The sequence below is a fragment of the Heptranchias perlo genome, chromosome 11 (assembly GCF_035084215.1).
Source record: "Heptranchias perlo isolate sHepPer1 chromosome 11, sHepPer1.hap1, whole genome shotgun sequence".
In the NCBI taxonomy this organism is placed as follows: domain Eukaryota; kingdom Metazoa; phylum Chordata; class Chondrichthyes; order Hexanchiformes; family Hexanchidae; genus Heptranchias; species Heptranchias perlo.
In genome coordinates this window covers 15383227-15400345 of record NC_090335.1, presented here as the reverse complement: position 1 = coordinate 15400345, position 17119 = coordinate 15383227, and the positions used below count along the sequence as shown (strand labels likewise).

The 17119-nt window shown below is 42.3% G+C and overlaps 1 protein-coding gene across 1 annotated transcript in view; it reads right to left on the bottom strand.

The window, feature by feature from the left end:
* The window catches only part of phf11 (PHD finger protein 11), a 246166-nt gene that overhangs the window by 205414 nt on the left and 23633 nt on the right, over positions 1-17119 (bottom strand). The window contains exons 5-7 of the mRNA XM_067993443.1: positions 14121-14164; positions 10598-10710; positions 10133-10266 (exon numbers count right to left, since the gene is read on the bottom strand). Coding sequence (XP_067849544.1) covers positions 10133-10266; positions 10598-10710; positions 14121-14164 — 291 coding nt within the window. The remainder of the gene's footprint in view (positions 1-10132; positions 10267-10597; positions 10711-14120; positions 14165-17119) is intronic.

The following is a 17119-nucleotide window of genomic DNA, read 5'->3' as shown; positions in this document are numbered from 1 at the left end:
GTTCTGGAGTCGCCAACCAGAGGAAATAGTTTCTCTTTATCTACCCTATCAAATCTTTTAACCATCTTAAACACCTCAATTAGATCACTCCTTAATCTTCTATATTCAAGAGATTACCAGCCTAGTCTATGCAACCTAGCCTCATAATTTAAACCTTTTAGCCCCAGTATCATTCTGGTGAAATTGCGCTGCATCCCCTCCAAGGCCAATATATCCTTCCTGAGATGCACTGCCCTTAACTGAAAGCAATACTCCAGATGGGGTCTAACCAGAGTTCTGTACAGCTGTACCATAACTTCCACTCTTTGTATTCCAGCCCTCTTGAGATAAAGACCAACATTACATTAGCCTATTTAATTATTTTTTGTACCTGTCCACTAGCTTTTAGTTTTTTTCGGTACCTGGACCTCTAAATCTTTCTGCTCATCCACTGTTCTTGGCTTCGCCATTTAGAAAATACTCTGATCTATCTTTCTTAGGTCCAAAATGGATAACCTCACACTTTCCCACATTGAACTCCATCTGCCACAGTTTTGCCCACTCATTTTATCTATTAATGTCCATTTGCAACTTTCTGCTCCCATCTACACTATTTACTGTGCCACCTAACTTAGTGTCATCAGCAAACTTAGATAAACGGCTCTCTGTTCATTTATAAATATAGTGAAAAGTTGTGGCCCCAGTACAGATCCCTGGGGGACACCACTAGTCACATCCTACCAATTTGAGTACATACCTATTATCCCTACTCTCCGTCTCCTATCTCCTAACCAATTCCTGCATACAGTTTTGGTCTCCTTATCTAAGGAAGGATATACTTGCCTTAGAGGCGGTGCAACTAGATTAATTCCTGGGATGAGAGGTTTGTCCTATGAAGAGAGGTTGAGTAGAATTGGCCTATACTCTCTGGAGCTTAGAAGAATGAGAGGTGATCTCATTGAAACATAAGATTATGAGGGGGCTTGACAGGGTAGATGCTGAGAGATTGTTTCCCCTGGCTAGAGTCTAGAACTAGGGGCATTTTCACAGGATAAGGGGTCAGCTATTCAAGACTGAGATGAGGAGGAATTTCTTCATGCAGAGGGTTGTGAATCTTTGGAATTCTCTACCACAGAAGGCTGTGGATGCTGAGTCATTGAATATATTCAAGGCTGAGATAGATAGATTTTTGGACACTGAGGGAATCAAGGGATATGGGGATTGGGCAGGAACGTGAAGTTGAGGTCGAAAATCAGCCATGATCTGATTGAATGGCAGAGCAGGCTCGAGGGGCCATATGGCCTATTCTTGCACCTATTTCTTATGTTCCCTATCCATGTCAATAGGTTGCCTCCAATTTCAAGCACTCTCATTTTTGCTCACGGTCTCTTATGAGGAATTTTATCGAATGCCTTATCGAAGTCCATATAAATAACATCCATACACATTCCCCGATCTACCACATCAGTTACCTCCACAAAAATTCAACTAGGTGCGTCAGGCATGACTTACCCTTTACAAATCCATGCCGCCTCTCTCTGACCAGCTCATATTTGCCGCTCTGTCCCTAATAACAGATTTCTAATAACTTCGCACAACTGACATTGGACTAAAATGCCCATAATTTTCCAGCTTATCACTCTTACCCTTCTTAAATTGTGGAGTGGCATTGGCAATTTTCCAATCCAAGGGGACAGTTCCTGAATCAACAGTGATTTGGTCTCCTTACCTTGCCTTAGATGGGGTGCTACAAAGGTTCACTAGATTGATTCCTGGGATGACAGGGTTGTCCTATGAGGAGAGATTGAGTAGAATGGGCCTATACTCTCCGGAGTTTAGAAGAATGAGAGGCGTTCTCATTGAAACGTATATGATTCTTGACAGGATAGATGCTGAGAGGCTCTTTCCCCTGGCTGGTGAGTCTAGAACAAGGGGTGATAGTCTCAAGTTAAGAGGTTGGCCATTTAGGACCGACATGAGGAAAATTTTCTTCACTCAGAGGGTTGTGAATCTTTGGAATTCTCTACACCAGAGGGCTGTGGATGCTCAGTCATTGAGTATATTCAAAATTGTGATAGATAGATTTTTGGACTCTAAGGGGACCAAGGGATATGGGGAATCGGACGGGAAAGTGGAGTTGAGGTTGAAGATCAGCCATGATCTTATTGAATGGTGGAGCAGGCTCGTAGGGACATATAGCCTACTCCTGCTCCTATTTCTTATGACTGACACATCAACAATTTCCTCACCCACTTCTTTTAATACCCTGGGGTGGACACCATCGGGTCCTGGAGGTTTTTCTATCTTTAATAACATTAGTTTCTCCATCACCGTGTTATTACTTATATTGAATCTAGTTAGCTCCTCCCATTGATTTATTTTAGTTCTCCTTGAATCTCTGGTACTTTATCCTCATCCTCTACTGTGAAGACTGATACAAAGTAGCTGGTTAGTAGGTCACCATTGACCAGAAACTGAACTGGACCAGCCATATAAATACTGTGGCTACGAGAGCAGGTCAGAGGGTGGGTATTCTGTGGCGAGTGACTCACCTCCTGACTCCCCAAAGCCTTTCCACCATCTACAAGGCACAAGTCAGGAGTGTGATGGAATACTCTCCACTTGCCTGGATGAGTGCAGCTCCAACAACACTCAAGAAGCTCGACACCATCCAAGATAAAGCAGCCCGCTTGATTGGCACCCCATCCACCACCCTAAACATTCACTCCCTTCACCACCGGCGCACTGTGGCTGCAGTGTGCACCATCCACAGGATGCACTGCAGCAACTCGCCAAGGCTTCTTCGACAGCACGTCCCAAACCCGCGACCTCTACCAACAAGAAGGACAAGGGCAGCAGGCGCATGGGAACAACACCACCTGCACGTTCCCCTCCAAGTCACACACCATCCCGACTTGGAAATATATCGCCGTTCCTTCATTGTCGCTGGGTCAAAATCCTGGAACTCCCTTCCTAACAGCACTGTGGGAGAACCGTCAACACACGGACTGCAGCGGTTCAAGAAGGTGGCTCACCACCACCTTCTCAAGGGCAATTAGGGATGGGCAATAAATGCCGGCCTTGCCAGCGACGCCCACATCCCATGAACGAATAAAAAAGTCTGTCATTTCCTGATTTCCAATGATAATATCACCTGCATCTGTCATTAAGGGGCCCACATTACTCTTGGCCACCCTCTCTCTTAATATATTTGCAAAAACCTTTAGTGTTGTTCCTGATATCCCTCGCAAGCTTTCTCTCGTAGTCCCTTTTTGTGGCTCTTACCACTTTCTTTGTATCCCTTTGCTGTTCTTTATATTTCTCCCAGTCCGCAGGATCTCTACTGTTCTTTGCCTCCGTATAAGCCCTTTCTTTTAATTTTATTTCTCACTTCCCTTGTTGACCAAGGATGTTTTATTATACAAGTAGAGCTCTTGCCCTTTAGGGGTATGTTCAGGTCTTGTATTCTCCTTCCACTGTTCATCCGTAGTTTTATCAGTTAGCAGTTCTGCCCAGTCTATTGTGGTCAATTTCTGTCTCATCCCTCCAAAGTCAGCCTTACCTAAATTTAAAACCTTGGTTCGTGACTCACCCTTCTCCCTCTCAAACTTAATATTGAATTCTATCATATTATGGTCACTGTTAGCTCGGTGTTCCCTTATTGATCAATTCAGGCTCGTTACTCATTATTAAATCTAAGATGGCCCATTCTCTTGTTGGTTCAAGAACATATTGTTCCAGAGAAATGTCCCGAATAAACTCAAGAAATTCGCTGCCGTTGGGACTCGAGCTGTTCTGCTTCTCCCAATTTATATTAAAACCAAAATCTCCCATTATAACTGCTCTGTTTTTGTAACAAACTTCTCTGATCGCTGCGTTTACGTATCCCGCTACTTTATCTCTACTACTTGGAGGTCTATAAACAACTCCCACCAAAGTCTTACATCATAGGAACAGGTTTAGGCCATTCAGCCTCTTGAGCCTGTTCCACCATTCAATGAGATCATGGCTGATCTGTGTCCTAATTCCATTTACCAGCCTTGGCTCCCTTAATACCTTTGGCTAGCAAAAATCTATCGATCTCAGATTTTAAAATTATCAATTGTGCTAGTATCTGCTGCTTTTTGTGGGAGAGCGTTCCACACTGCTACTACCCTTTGTGTGAAGAAATATTTCCTAACTCCTCCCCTGAATGGCCTGGCTCTGATTTTAAGGTTGTGTCCCCTTATCCTAGATTCCCTCGCCAGTGGAAAAAGTTTCTCTATCTAGCCTATCAATTCCTTTCAAAATCCTAAAAACCTCAATCAAATCACCCCTTAACCTTCTATTTTCCTGGGAATACAAGCCTTGTTTATGTAGTCACTCCTCATAATTTAACCCTTGGTCCCTGGTAACATTCTGGTGAATCTGTGCTGCACTTCTTTCTAGGCCAATATATCTTTTCTAAGTGCGGTGCCCAGAACTGTACACAGCTCTCCAGATGTGGTCTAACCAGGGCTTTGTATAGCTGTAGCAAAATTTCCTCCCCTTTATATTTTAGCCCTCTAGATATAAAGGTTAACATTCCATTAGCCTTTTTGATTATTTTTTGTACCTGGCCACTATATTTTAGTAATCTGCATTGAAATCCATCGGCCACAGTTTTACCCACTCATTTAATCTATCAATGTCTCTTGGTAATTTTATGCTCACTCACAACGAATGTTAGACTCTCAGGTCTATAATTTCCTGGTTTCTCTCTCTCACCTTTCTCAAAAAAAAATGGAGTTACATTTGCAATTTTCCAATCTAAAAGGGACAATTCCTGAATCGAGAGCGAGCTTTGGAAGATTATGGCTAAAGCATTTGCAATTTCCTCATCTACTTCCTTTAAAACCATGGGTAGAAACCATCAGGTCCTGGGGATTTGTCAGTCTTCAGTGCCATTATTTTTTCTAATACTGTTCTCTTACTTACGTTAACTTTAGTGAGTTCCAGTCCTTGATTCATTATTTGTTTCCCTGGAATGTCAGGATAATCTTTACTCAAAGATGTAATAGGAAAAGATGTAGAAAACAAAAATATAATAAAGAGTAGTCAGCACCGATTTCAGGAAGGAAAATCATGATTGACCAACCTTATTGAATTCTTTGAAAAAGTAACAGAAAGAGTAGACAAGGGTAATGCAGTAGTTGTAATATATTTGAATTTTCAAAGGCTTTCGATAAGGTACCGCATAGTAGACTCAAGACTAAGATCGGAGTATGTGGAGTCAGGGGCAGGTAGCAGAATGGATAGCAAGCTGACTACAAAATGGAAAACCGAGAATAGGGGTTAGGGGTAGCTACTCAGACTGGCAAAAGGCAGGAAGTGGTGTTACATAGGGATCAGCGCTGGGACCATTGTTGTTCACAATTTACAGTAACGATTTGGACTCGGGAATCAGAAGTACAATTTCAAAATTTGCGGACAACACAAAATTGGGGGGTGTAGTTAATACAAAGGAAGAATGCATCAAAATGCAAGAAGACTTTAATAAACTTGCAGAATGGGCATGTAATTGGCAAATTAATTTGAATATAGATAAGTGTGAGGTGGTGCACTTTGGTAGGAAGAATAAGAAGGCCACATACTGCTTGAATATTAAGTCTAAATTGGATAGAGGAGCAATGGGATCTCAGGGTACAGATACACAAATCACTAAAAGTAGCAACGCAGGTTAATAAGGCCATAAAAAATACAAACCAAGCATTGGAGTTCATTTCTAGAGGGTTAGAATTGAAAAGCAGTGAAGTTATGTTCAACTTGTATGGAACCTTGGTTAGACCACACTTGGAGTACTGTGCGCAGTTTTGGTCTCCATATTATGAAAAGGATACAGAGCATTGGAGAGGGTGCAAAGAAGATTCACAAGGATGAAAGCAGAACTGAGTGGATATACTTATCAGAAAAGGCTGAACAGGCTGGGGCTATTTTCTTTAGAAAAGAGAAGGCTGAGGGGTGACCTGATAGAGGTCTTTAAGATTATGAAAGGGTTTGATGAGAGATGGTCCATCAAAGAACATGGTAAAACAAAAAGCAATGCGAGTTTTGAAGCAGAAGAGAATGTATGAACAACAGAGGGACAACCGAGGATGTGGAATTCTCTGCCACAAACCTTCCTTTTAAGTTGCATGAAAAAGGAACATTAGAGTGTCTGGGGAGCAAGCAAGCAAGGACGGGATTAGGTTAGGTGGCTTATATGGAGAAAAACACCAACTGAATGGCCTGTTTCTGAGCTGCACATTCTTTCTAATTCTTTGTAGTATGACAGGGTCTGATTACTTATGATTTTCTCTGACTCAAACGCGATTTAAAGCAATCACAGCCCGTTCAATAGTTGAGGCACACAGGAAACACCCACAACTCCAAAGACTGAAACACCCCTGCAGTATACGACTGGCATTACTGTGGTGACCACTGTGATACTTTTCTTCACCATGACCTAGCATGCGGTGACTGTTCTCCCACAGTGCTGTTAGGAAGGGAGTTCCAGGATTTTGACCCAGCGACGATGAAGGAACGGCGATATATTTCCAAGTCAGGATGGTGTGTGACTTGGAGGCGAACGTGCAGGTGGTGTTGTTCCCATGTACCTGCTGCTCTGGAATTCAGCTCTTTTGTCCATGTTTGGACCAAGGCTGTAATGAGGTCTGGAGCCGAGTGGTCCTGGCGGAACCCAAACTGAACATCGGTGAGCAGGTTATTGGTGAGTAAGTGCCGCTTGATAGCACTGTCAACGACACCTTCCATCACTTTGCTGATGATTGAGAGTAGACTGATGGGGCGGTAATTGGCCGGATTGGATTTGTCCTGCTTTTTGTGGACAGGACAAACCTGGGCAATTTTCCACATTGTCGGGTAGATGCCAGTGTTGTAGCTGTACTGGAACAGCTTGGCTAGAGGTGCAGCTAGTTCTGGAGCACAAGTCTTCAGCACTACAGCTGGGGTGTTGTCGGGGCCCATAGCCTTTGCTGTATCCAGTGCACTCAGCCGTTTCTTGATATCACGTGGAGTGAATCAAATTGGCTGAAGACTGGCTTCTGTGATGGTGGGGATATCGGGAGGAGGCCGAGATGGATTGTCCACTCGGCACTTCTGGCTGAAGATGGTTGCCAACGCTTCAGCCTTGTCTTTTGCACTCACGTGCTGGACTCCACCATCATCGAGGATGGGGATGTTTGCAGAGCCTCCTCCTCCCGTTAGTTGTTTAATTGACCACCACCATTCATGACTGGATGTGGCAAGACTGCAGAGCTTTGATCTGATCCGTTGGTTGTGGAATCACTTAGCTCTGTCTATAGCATGTTGCTTCCGCTGTTTAGCATGCATGTAGTCCTGAGTTGTAGCTTCACCAGGTTGGCACCTCATTTTTAGGTACGCCTGGTGCTGCTCCTGGCATGCTCTTCTACACTCCTCATTGAACCAGGGTTGATCCCCTGGCTTGTTGGTAATGGTAGAGTGAGGAATATGCCGGGCTATGAGGTTACAGATTGTGCTGGAATACAATTCTGCTGCTGCTGATGGCCCACAGTGCCTCATGGATGCCTAGTTTTGAGCTGCTCGATCTGTTCTGAATCTATCCCATTTAGCACGGTGGGAGTGCCACACAACACGTTGGATGGTGTCCTCAGTGCGAAGACAGGACTTCTTCTCTACGAGGACTGTGCGGTGGTCACTCCTACCAATACTGTCATGGACAGATGCATTTGCGACAGGTAGGTTGGTGAGGATGAGGTCAAGTAAGTTTTTCCCTCGTGTTGGTTCGCTCACCACCTGCCGCAGGCCCAGTCTGGCAGCTATGTCCTTCAGGACTCGGCCAGCTCGGTCAGTAGTGGAGCTACCAAGCCACTCTTGGTGATGGACTATGAAGTCCCCCATCCAGAGTACATTCTGTGCCCTTGCTACCCTCAGTGCTTCCTCTAAGTGGTGCTTAACATGGAGGAGGACTGATTCATCAGCTGAGGGAGGGCGGTAGGTGGTAATCAGCAGGAGGTTTCCTTGCCCATGTTTGACCTGATGCCATGAGATTTCATGGGGTCCAGAGGACTCCCAGGGCCACTCCCTCTTGACTGTATATCACTGTACCGCCACCTCTGGTCCGTCTGTCCTGCCGGTGGGACAGGACATACCCAGGGATGGTGATGGAAGAGTCTGGGACGTTGGCTGAAAGGTATGATTCTGAGAGTATGGCTATGTCAGGCTGTTGCTTGACTAGTTTGTGGGACAGCTCTCCCAATTTTGGCACAAGTCCCCAGATGTTAGTGAGGAGGACTTTTGTAGGGTCGACAGGGCTTGGTTTGCCTTTGTCGTGTCCAGTGCCTCGTGGTCCGATGCCGGGTGGTCCGTCCGGTTTTATTCTTATGATGACTTTTTGTAGCGAGATTTTACAACTGCGTGGTTTGCTCGGCCATTTCAGAGGGCAATTAAGAATCGACCACATGCCGTCCTTACCCGGTCTGGAGTCACATATAGGCCAGACCGGGTAAGGATGGCAGGTTTCCTTCCCTAAAGGACATTAGTGAACCAGATGGGTTTTTACAACAATCCGGTAGTTTCATGGCCACCATTACTGATACTAGTATTTTAATTCCAGATTTTATTTAATTAATTGAATTTAAATTCACCAGCTGCCGTGGCGGGATTTGAACTCATGACTCCGGATTATTAGTCCAGGCCTCTGATAGAGTAAATAGGGAGATACTGTTTCTACTGGCAGGTGAGTCGGCAACCAGAGGACACAGATTTAAGGTAATTGGCAAAAGTACCAGAGGGGGCATGAGGAAACATTTTTTTTAAAAAAAACGCAGTGGGTGGTTATGATCTGGAATGCACTGCCTGAAAGGGTGGTGGAAGCAGGTTCGACAGTAACTTTCAAAAAGGAATTGGATAAATACTTGAAGTGGAAAAAATTACAGGGCTATGGGGAAAGAGCAGGGGAGTGGGACTAATTGGATAGCTCTTTCAAAGAGCCGTCACAGGCACGATGAGCCGAATGGCTTCCTTCTGTGCTGTATAATGCTATGAAGTGGTTACCCAAGGTGAACAGAGTATCATTAATAAGAACAGGGGAGTCATAGTTGTGTGGGATTCCACAGTTGGTGGCATAGATAGACTTTAGTCCTGAATGGTGTGTTACTTCCCAGAATAAGGGACATAACAGAATGGAGGGAAAACTTTTGGAGAGGCTGACCATCCAGGAATGATGGCTCATGTTAGAGCCAATGACACTGGAAAGGGTGCAATACAGGTCTTGCAGAGGGAGCCTGGAAAGCCATGCAAATCTTTCCTTTTCAAGTATATATCTGATTTCCTTTTGAAAGTTACTGCAGTCATTCAAGAAGGTGGCAGCGGTGGCCCACCATCTCAATGGCAACTAGGGCTGGGCAATAAATGCCAGCAATGCCCACATGCTTCGAATGAAAAAATACATCTGAGAAAGCACTGCTTACACAATTCTCAGCTTGCTGCCTATAGTCCTACAGTGAAATACCTTATTTTAAAATCAACAACAAAATAGATTAGAATTTCTTCCTGTGAGATGGAGGAAAGAATTAAGCCATGGTTCAGGATAAAGCTCCAAAATACAACTGTGGTAGAAAAGACTATCCCCGAGTAAGGAGGCTGCTGGATGGCCCCAAACTTTCTGATGGGCTGGTGTCCCCGGTTTTCCCTCCCCCATATGAACAAATGAGGAGAAATTTAAGTAACCATTATCAAAAAAAAATATGCATTTATATAGCACCTTTCACAACATCCCAAAGCACTTTACAGCCAATGAAGTATTTTGGAAGTGTAATCACTGTTGTAATGTAGGAAACATGGCAGCCAATTTGCGAACAGCAAGGTCCCACAAACAGCAACGTGATAACAACCAGATAATCTGTTTTAGTGATATTGATTGAGTAATAAATATTGACCAGGACACCGGAGACAACTCCCCTGCTGCTCTTCGAAATAGTGTCAGGGGATCTTTTACATCCACCTGAGAGGGCAGACGGGGCCTCAGTTTAAATCTCATCCAAAAGATGGCACCCCCGTACTCCAGTACTGCACTGGAGAGTCAGCCTGGATTATGTGCTCAAGTCTCTGGATAAATTTAAATGTTACATTTACAGATCAATAACTTTCATACCTGTAAACTCCTTTGTCAATGTTTTTAATCAGCTTTACGCTGTCATCAGCTGCACAATGCAAGTGGTAAGTCTTTGTGCAGCCCTCAACTTCACAGTCCATGTCAGCTTCTGTCTGACTGCAAAAAGAACATCTCTGTAAAAAGAAAGCAATTTCCACTTGTGAAGAATGTATCTATTTTTACGAAAGGTTTTGAACATTTCTGAGCAATGGTCATTTTTTTCCATATGGAAAACAGAAAATGACAATAGGAATCAACTGCACTGGTCAGATATAAAAGCTAAGTTGAAAAATCATTAAAGAAAAAAAAACTGATCGATAAAATATTAACTTACAAGCAAATTAACTGAAAAGTATAATTCTACCATTAAGATTAATAACAAATTTAAACACAGGGGAAGTGGTTGTTATCCTCCTGTAACTTGTGAAGACTGAGCCTTTTGACTGAGATTTTTATGATTCTAACCTGAGATTTTTTAGTCTTTAGATTACAGGTACGTTGCTCCCTTTGTGGTTCCAGCTCATTTTCTTTAGGTTGTGCAGTATCCTGAACATCTTCAGCACTTTCAGCATTGCTATCTGAACCAAACATTCCACACTTTAAAGAAATAGCAAAGAGCTCAATTTTACAAAATCACTTCTGTACTCTGCAGTTTTATTTGACTCATCAATCCACAGTTCTGAGTCCAAATGGTTAATTTTTGCTAGGTGAAGTCCAGTAGGTAGTGATCCTTGTACATGTCAAACTGGGTCCCATTGCTGGATTCTGCCCTGCATTGTTATTTTGTGTAAACTGATAACCTTATTTGAACATTTAATTCTGATCATCGCAGGGTTCTATTGATCATGTATCTTAAGGCTGAAGTAGGCTTCCTTCCACATTACAAAATTTTATCTCAATCTACCCAACATCCTTAATATCAGTGAACTTCAAGCCAGTTTAAAACAGTCCCTTTGGTATTTTTAAATAACCTCTTCCTGCATGAACTGATTTGACAAGTCAAATTCACTTTTCCGTATTTTGTTCCAACAATTGAATTAGATACTTTCATTTTAAACCATGCTTTATGGAAGTAAAGAACACAGCAAGTTATAAAGATATCAGTCATAATAGTTGTATGGTCACAGAAGATGTAGAGAGGGAAATTCTTTGAACAGGTACTGATTTATCTTATATATCCTACCAAAGCGTTTCAAAACCAGTTTTACATTTGAAGAATAAATCTTCTCCAAACCCACTCTCTGCATTTGGTGGAAGTGGATGGACAGCATTTGTTCTTAAGAATCATTTCATGGTGTGCACCCACAAGAAGCCACTTAGTTCAGGACATCCATAGACGGATCAGAAACAGTCATACACTACATAAAAGATGGCCGCCAACCAGCCCTCAGTTCCTTCTGACATGCAGCAACTGATGATTACAGTGCTATGTTTCCATGGGAAACATTTTGATGAATTTTTTTAAATTCTCAGTGCACACTAAATCAAAGTTAGAAACAATGGGGATGGAGGGTAGGAACAAAGTATGTGGAGGAAGAATTACATTGACTGGATGGTTATCTGAAGGTAGATAAAATATCATCCTAATGATCCTCTATTTTCCTCCCCTCCAAGATGGTGTCAAAAATGGGGGTGGGACAACTAGCCCATAAGGTGGCCATGACTTCAATGGAAGGAGCTTTCACTTTTATCTGGTTTCCATTAACGTACCAACACACAAAATGCTGTCCCCTCTTTTTCGAGCAATGCTGTTCAGCATCTTACCTTAGTGGTGGGATAACTAAAATGTTCGTCACCAAATGAAATTATTAACTATATTACTCAAATCTATAAGTCCATTGATATAGAATGCCAGAGCTATATAACAAAAAGACACCACCTTGCAGCAATATTTGCATTTGTTCTTAAAGGAATGAAGTGGCATAAAATGATTTCAGTACCATAATACCAAACGGTGCAATCCAGATACGTTTTATGCAAGTATTTCAAATTAGGTCCAGGAATAGACTGAGTGCCAAATAAAACAAAGTACCACTACTGGAAGAGCCTGAAGTTCACTGACTTAGCATGTCCAACTAAAGGAAATAAGAGTGACCTTTTTAGGTATGAGGGGCAAGTTGGCTAAGGTAGATTGGGAAATTAGACTAAAAGATATGACGGTAGATAAGCAATGGCGAACATTTAAAAGAAATATTTCATAATTCTCAACGAATATACATTCCATTGAGAGATAAAAACTCCCGGGAAAAATTATCCATCTGTGGCTAACTAAAGAAGTTAAGGATAGTAATAGGTTAAAAGAAGAGGTTTATAATATTGCCAAGAAGAGTAGTAAGCCTGTGGATTGGGATAGTTTTAGAAACCAGCAAAGGACCAATAAATTGATAAAGAGGGAGAAAATAGAATATGAGAGTAAACTAGTAAGAAATAGGAAAACAGATTGTAAGAGCTTCTACAAGTATGTAAAAAAAGAGTAGCGAAAGTAAACGTGGGTCCCTTAGAGGCAGAGACAGGAGAAATTATAATGGGGAATAAGGAAATGGCAGACGTTAAATAAATCTTTTGTATCTGTCTTCACAGTAGAAGACCCAAAAAATTTCCAGATGTAGTGGGGAACCAATGGTCTAATGAGAGTGAGGAACTTAAAAGTAATTATTAATGAAGAAAAAGTACTGGAGAAATTATTGGGACGAAAAGCCAACAAATCCCCTGGACCTGATCGCCTACATCCTAGAGTTCTAAAAGAGGTGGCTGCAGAGATAATGGATGCGTCGGTTGTGATCTTCCAAAATTCCCTAGATTCTGGAACGGTCCCAGTGGATTGGAAGGGAGTAAATACAACACCGCTATTCAAGAAAGGAGGGAGAGAGAAAACAGGGAACTACAGGTCAGTTAACCTGACATCAGTCGTCAGGAAAATGCTGGAATCCAGTATTAAGGACATGGTAACAGGGCACTTAGAAAATCATAACATGATTCGGCAGAGTCAACACGGTTTTATGAAAGGGAAATTATATTTGACAAATTTAAGAGAGTTTTTTGAGGATGTAACTAGCAGGGTAGATAAAGGGGAACCAGTAGATGTAGAATATTTGGATTTTCAAAAGGCATTTGATAAGGTGCCACACAAAAGGTTGTTACACAAGATAAGGGCTCAAAGGATTGGGGGTAATATATTAGCATGGATAGAGGATTGGTTAACGGACAGAAAACAAATAGTAGGAATAAATAGGTTTACAGGCTGTAACTAGTGGGGTGCCGCAAGGATCAGTGCTTGGGCCTCTGCTATTTACAATCTATATTAATGACTTGGATGAAAGGACTGAGTGTAACGTATCCAAGTTTGCTAACGATACAAAGCTAGGTGGGAAAATAAGACTGTGAGGAGGACACAAAGAGTCTACAAAGGGATATGGACAGGTTAAGTGAGTGGGCAAGGTGGCAGATGGAGTATAATGTGAGGTTATTCACTTTGGTAGGAAGAATAGAAAAACAGAATATTTTTCAAATGGTGAGAAACTATTAAATGTTGGTGTTCAGAGGGATTTGGGTGCCCTGTACATGAAACACAGAAAATTAACATGCAGGTGCAGCAAGCAATTAGGAAGGCAAATGGGATGTTGGCCTTTATTGCAAGGGGGTTGGAATACAAGAGTAAGGTACTCTTGCTGCAATTGTACAGAGCTTTGGTGAGATCACACCTGGAGTAGTGTGCAGTTTTGGTCTCCTTACCCAAGGAAGGATAAACTTGCCTTAGAGGCAGTGCAACGAAGATTCCCTAGATTGATTCCTGGAACAAAAGGGTTGTCCTATGAGGAGAGATGGAGTAGAATGGGCTTATATTCTCTGGAGTTTAGAAGAATGAGAGGTGATCTTATTGAAACATAATGCTAATAAAATGCTAAGAGGCGGTTATAAAATTGTATTATAACAAATATCAGTGTAGTTTGGTTTCTTTCTGTAAATGACAAGGCAGAAAATGCATTACCTTCACTTAAACTGTGTTCAATTTTATGTTTCTGACACCAAACCCTGTGGATGAAATTGAAATAAATTTTAAAACAAAGCAAACACACTAATACATTACTATACTATATTTACTAGCAGCAGACACATACATGGGCATTTCCAACTTTCTATACAAGTGCTACACCAAAATCTCCTAGGAACGAGAAGCTAATATTCAGCCCACCAAGTTTTGCCTAGTCATTCAATTCTGGGGATAAGGCCAAATCTTTTCTTTAAATTATAGTTATTTATTGAAAAATCAGTAATATTTCCACATTTTCTTGGACTATGGCACTACATGGTCCTTGCAGTTACATATAATGAGGTCGTGCATTTCATTAGCACCAGGTATTGTGGATTGTCAGGATCAGGGTCTTTTTCTGATGCTTGTTATGAGTGAGGACAGTGGATGCTGAACGCTGGGTCTCCTCAGTCATCCAATGATGCAGTGCTCTTTTGGCTTGGAGGCCATGGGGAGAACAGGTTGGTAGAAAGGGGCACCATAGCTCATTATGTTTCCACAGTTGCACACCAAGCCCTGCATCAATCCCTTAGGCTGGAAAACATCTCACAGTTCTTTTATCCATGCTTATTCTAGGGAATGCCTTTTTGTGCCACATCGGCAGGATGCATATCCTCTCCATCAAACACAAAGAACTAAATAGGATTTAAGGGCTGTGAGGAACCCTTCTCCTATCGGCAGCTGGTCAAGTAGGCATGTGGTGTGTCTGGAAGGATGGCAAGGCCCTTCATGATCTTTATAGCCTCCAGGATCTTTGCCAAGAAGCACTGGAGGAAGGGTCATGGTCACAATGTTGGCCGTAGAGGGGCCCTCGGGTGGGTACAAGGTACATTCAGTGCAGGACTTTGAACTGCCCTCTCATTTTATTTTGATAAAGGTCACAGCCTCCGTGCTCTTCCAAGATCTACACTGCTTCTCCATATTAGCTGTTACAATGAGGATTGCATAGAGTAGAAAAAGAAGCCATATTCACAGGGGTGCTCTGTGCTATCTGGGTCAAATCTAATGGGGTTAGTTACACTGCATTTTCAGGAGAATGACCATGCCCCAGAGGCAGTGTTAGATCATGCAGGGAGAACACCAGGGTTGGTGTATTTGTGCCATTATAGTGATGCACCATATCAAACATCTGTCTGCTGTTTTCCCTCGACAGCAGACCTCATATGAAGCCACTTTTGTCTAGATCAGCTGAGATACGCAAGAACATAAGAAATAGGAGCAGGAGTAGGCCATACGGCCCCTCGAGCCTGCTCCGCCATTCAATCAGATCATGGCTGATCTTCAATCTCAATTCCACTTTCCTGCCCAATCCCCATATCCCTTGATTTCCCTAGAGACCAAAAATCTATCCATCTCAGCCTTGAATATATTCAATGACTCAGCATCCACAGCCCTCTGGGGTAGAGAATTCCTAAGATTCTGCATGAAGAAATTCCTCCTCATCTCAGTCTTGAGTGGGCCCTTATCCTGCGACTATGCCCCCTAGTTCTAGACTCTCCAATGATGGGAAACAACCTCTCAGCATCTACCCTGTCAAGCCCCCTCATAATCTTATACGTTTCATTGAGAACTCGATGTTTCTAAACTCGAGTATAGGCCCATTCTACTCAACCACACAACAGTTGCCACAGGCTCCAGTCTTTCCCTCTCCCCAATAATGTGACAACTCCATGTTGACTGTTCCTTCAGAGCTAACTATGACTGCTTTACATTCAACACAAATTTTACAGTAATATAATGGTGTAGCACACAGTTTCATGGATTACAGTTGCTGGATCATTCACTGTTCACAAATGTACTTGCACTGATTTGAATGGACTATTTCCTCATTTTCATCGCATAAGCACTTTGACTGCACAGAGTTGTTAAGATGAAATTAATTTGAAAGTACTTCCAAGATACAAATTTACTGAAGTGCAAATTCACGTCTTTCACTGTAATAGTAACGTTTCCATAAATTGTAATTTTACAGGTAATTACTTGGGAAACTTAGTTATCTTACAATCCTGCTCATACAAAGGTTTAAAAATACAGACACAGTTACATTTAAGTTGAGTCACTGACACAGCTTTATGCAGCTTACGAGCGATTACATGAGCAAGGGCACATGAACTATCCAAAAGTAGGTGGCAAAGTTGTGGAGATTGGTGCATGGGGAAGGGGGTGGGTTCAGGAGATGGATTCAGATCATTCTTTTCGTGACATGGAAATGAATGGTCATGAGAGAGCTGGTAGCTGGAGACATGGTTGCAGAAGGCCAGATGATTACTCTCTTCTCACCCCTTCAGGTTAGATTTATGTGGCTAAATTCTTGTCGAACTCCAGACTGTTCCAGAAGCCTTAGCTTCAAGCAGGTTTGAGACTTCATATGAGAAAGGCATCATGAGAAAGTCATCACTGAAGTTGGCCAGTTGCCATATCCTTAGTATCTAGCATCAAATAAAGATCAAGTAAAATTTAACTGGATTTATAGAACAGAAATAATGTAGATGAGAACCCATAGCTCTTGTATACTAGAATTTTTAATAGCAGTCATTCTGCAGCTACTGACTTGGACTCTGGTATCTGCCAGCCACAATGTGCATACAGCAGACCCTTCTTATAATGCTAACTGGTATTGAATTGGAGCAACAGCAGAGCACTGCTTATTTGTACTTTAAGACATACAAAGAACTCTATTTCCCCAGTGGCTTGTTTTTTTTTGCGCTCATCAAAGTGAGAAACATCAGTACTAGGGAAACAGCTCTTCCCATTTCAGGCACCTATTGACAGCATCAAGCACTCCCAGTTCAGGTATAGCACAGCCAGAAGCAGAGAAAAACTCTGCCCTAAAGGATGCCTCAGCTCCAGCCTCAGGACAGCATCCCTTACTGCACCAGTGCAACATTTTGTATCTAAGCAAAAATGCAGTATAATTGCTTCCAAAAATCAGTCCAAATAAACCAGCTCCTTCCCCA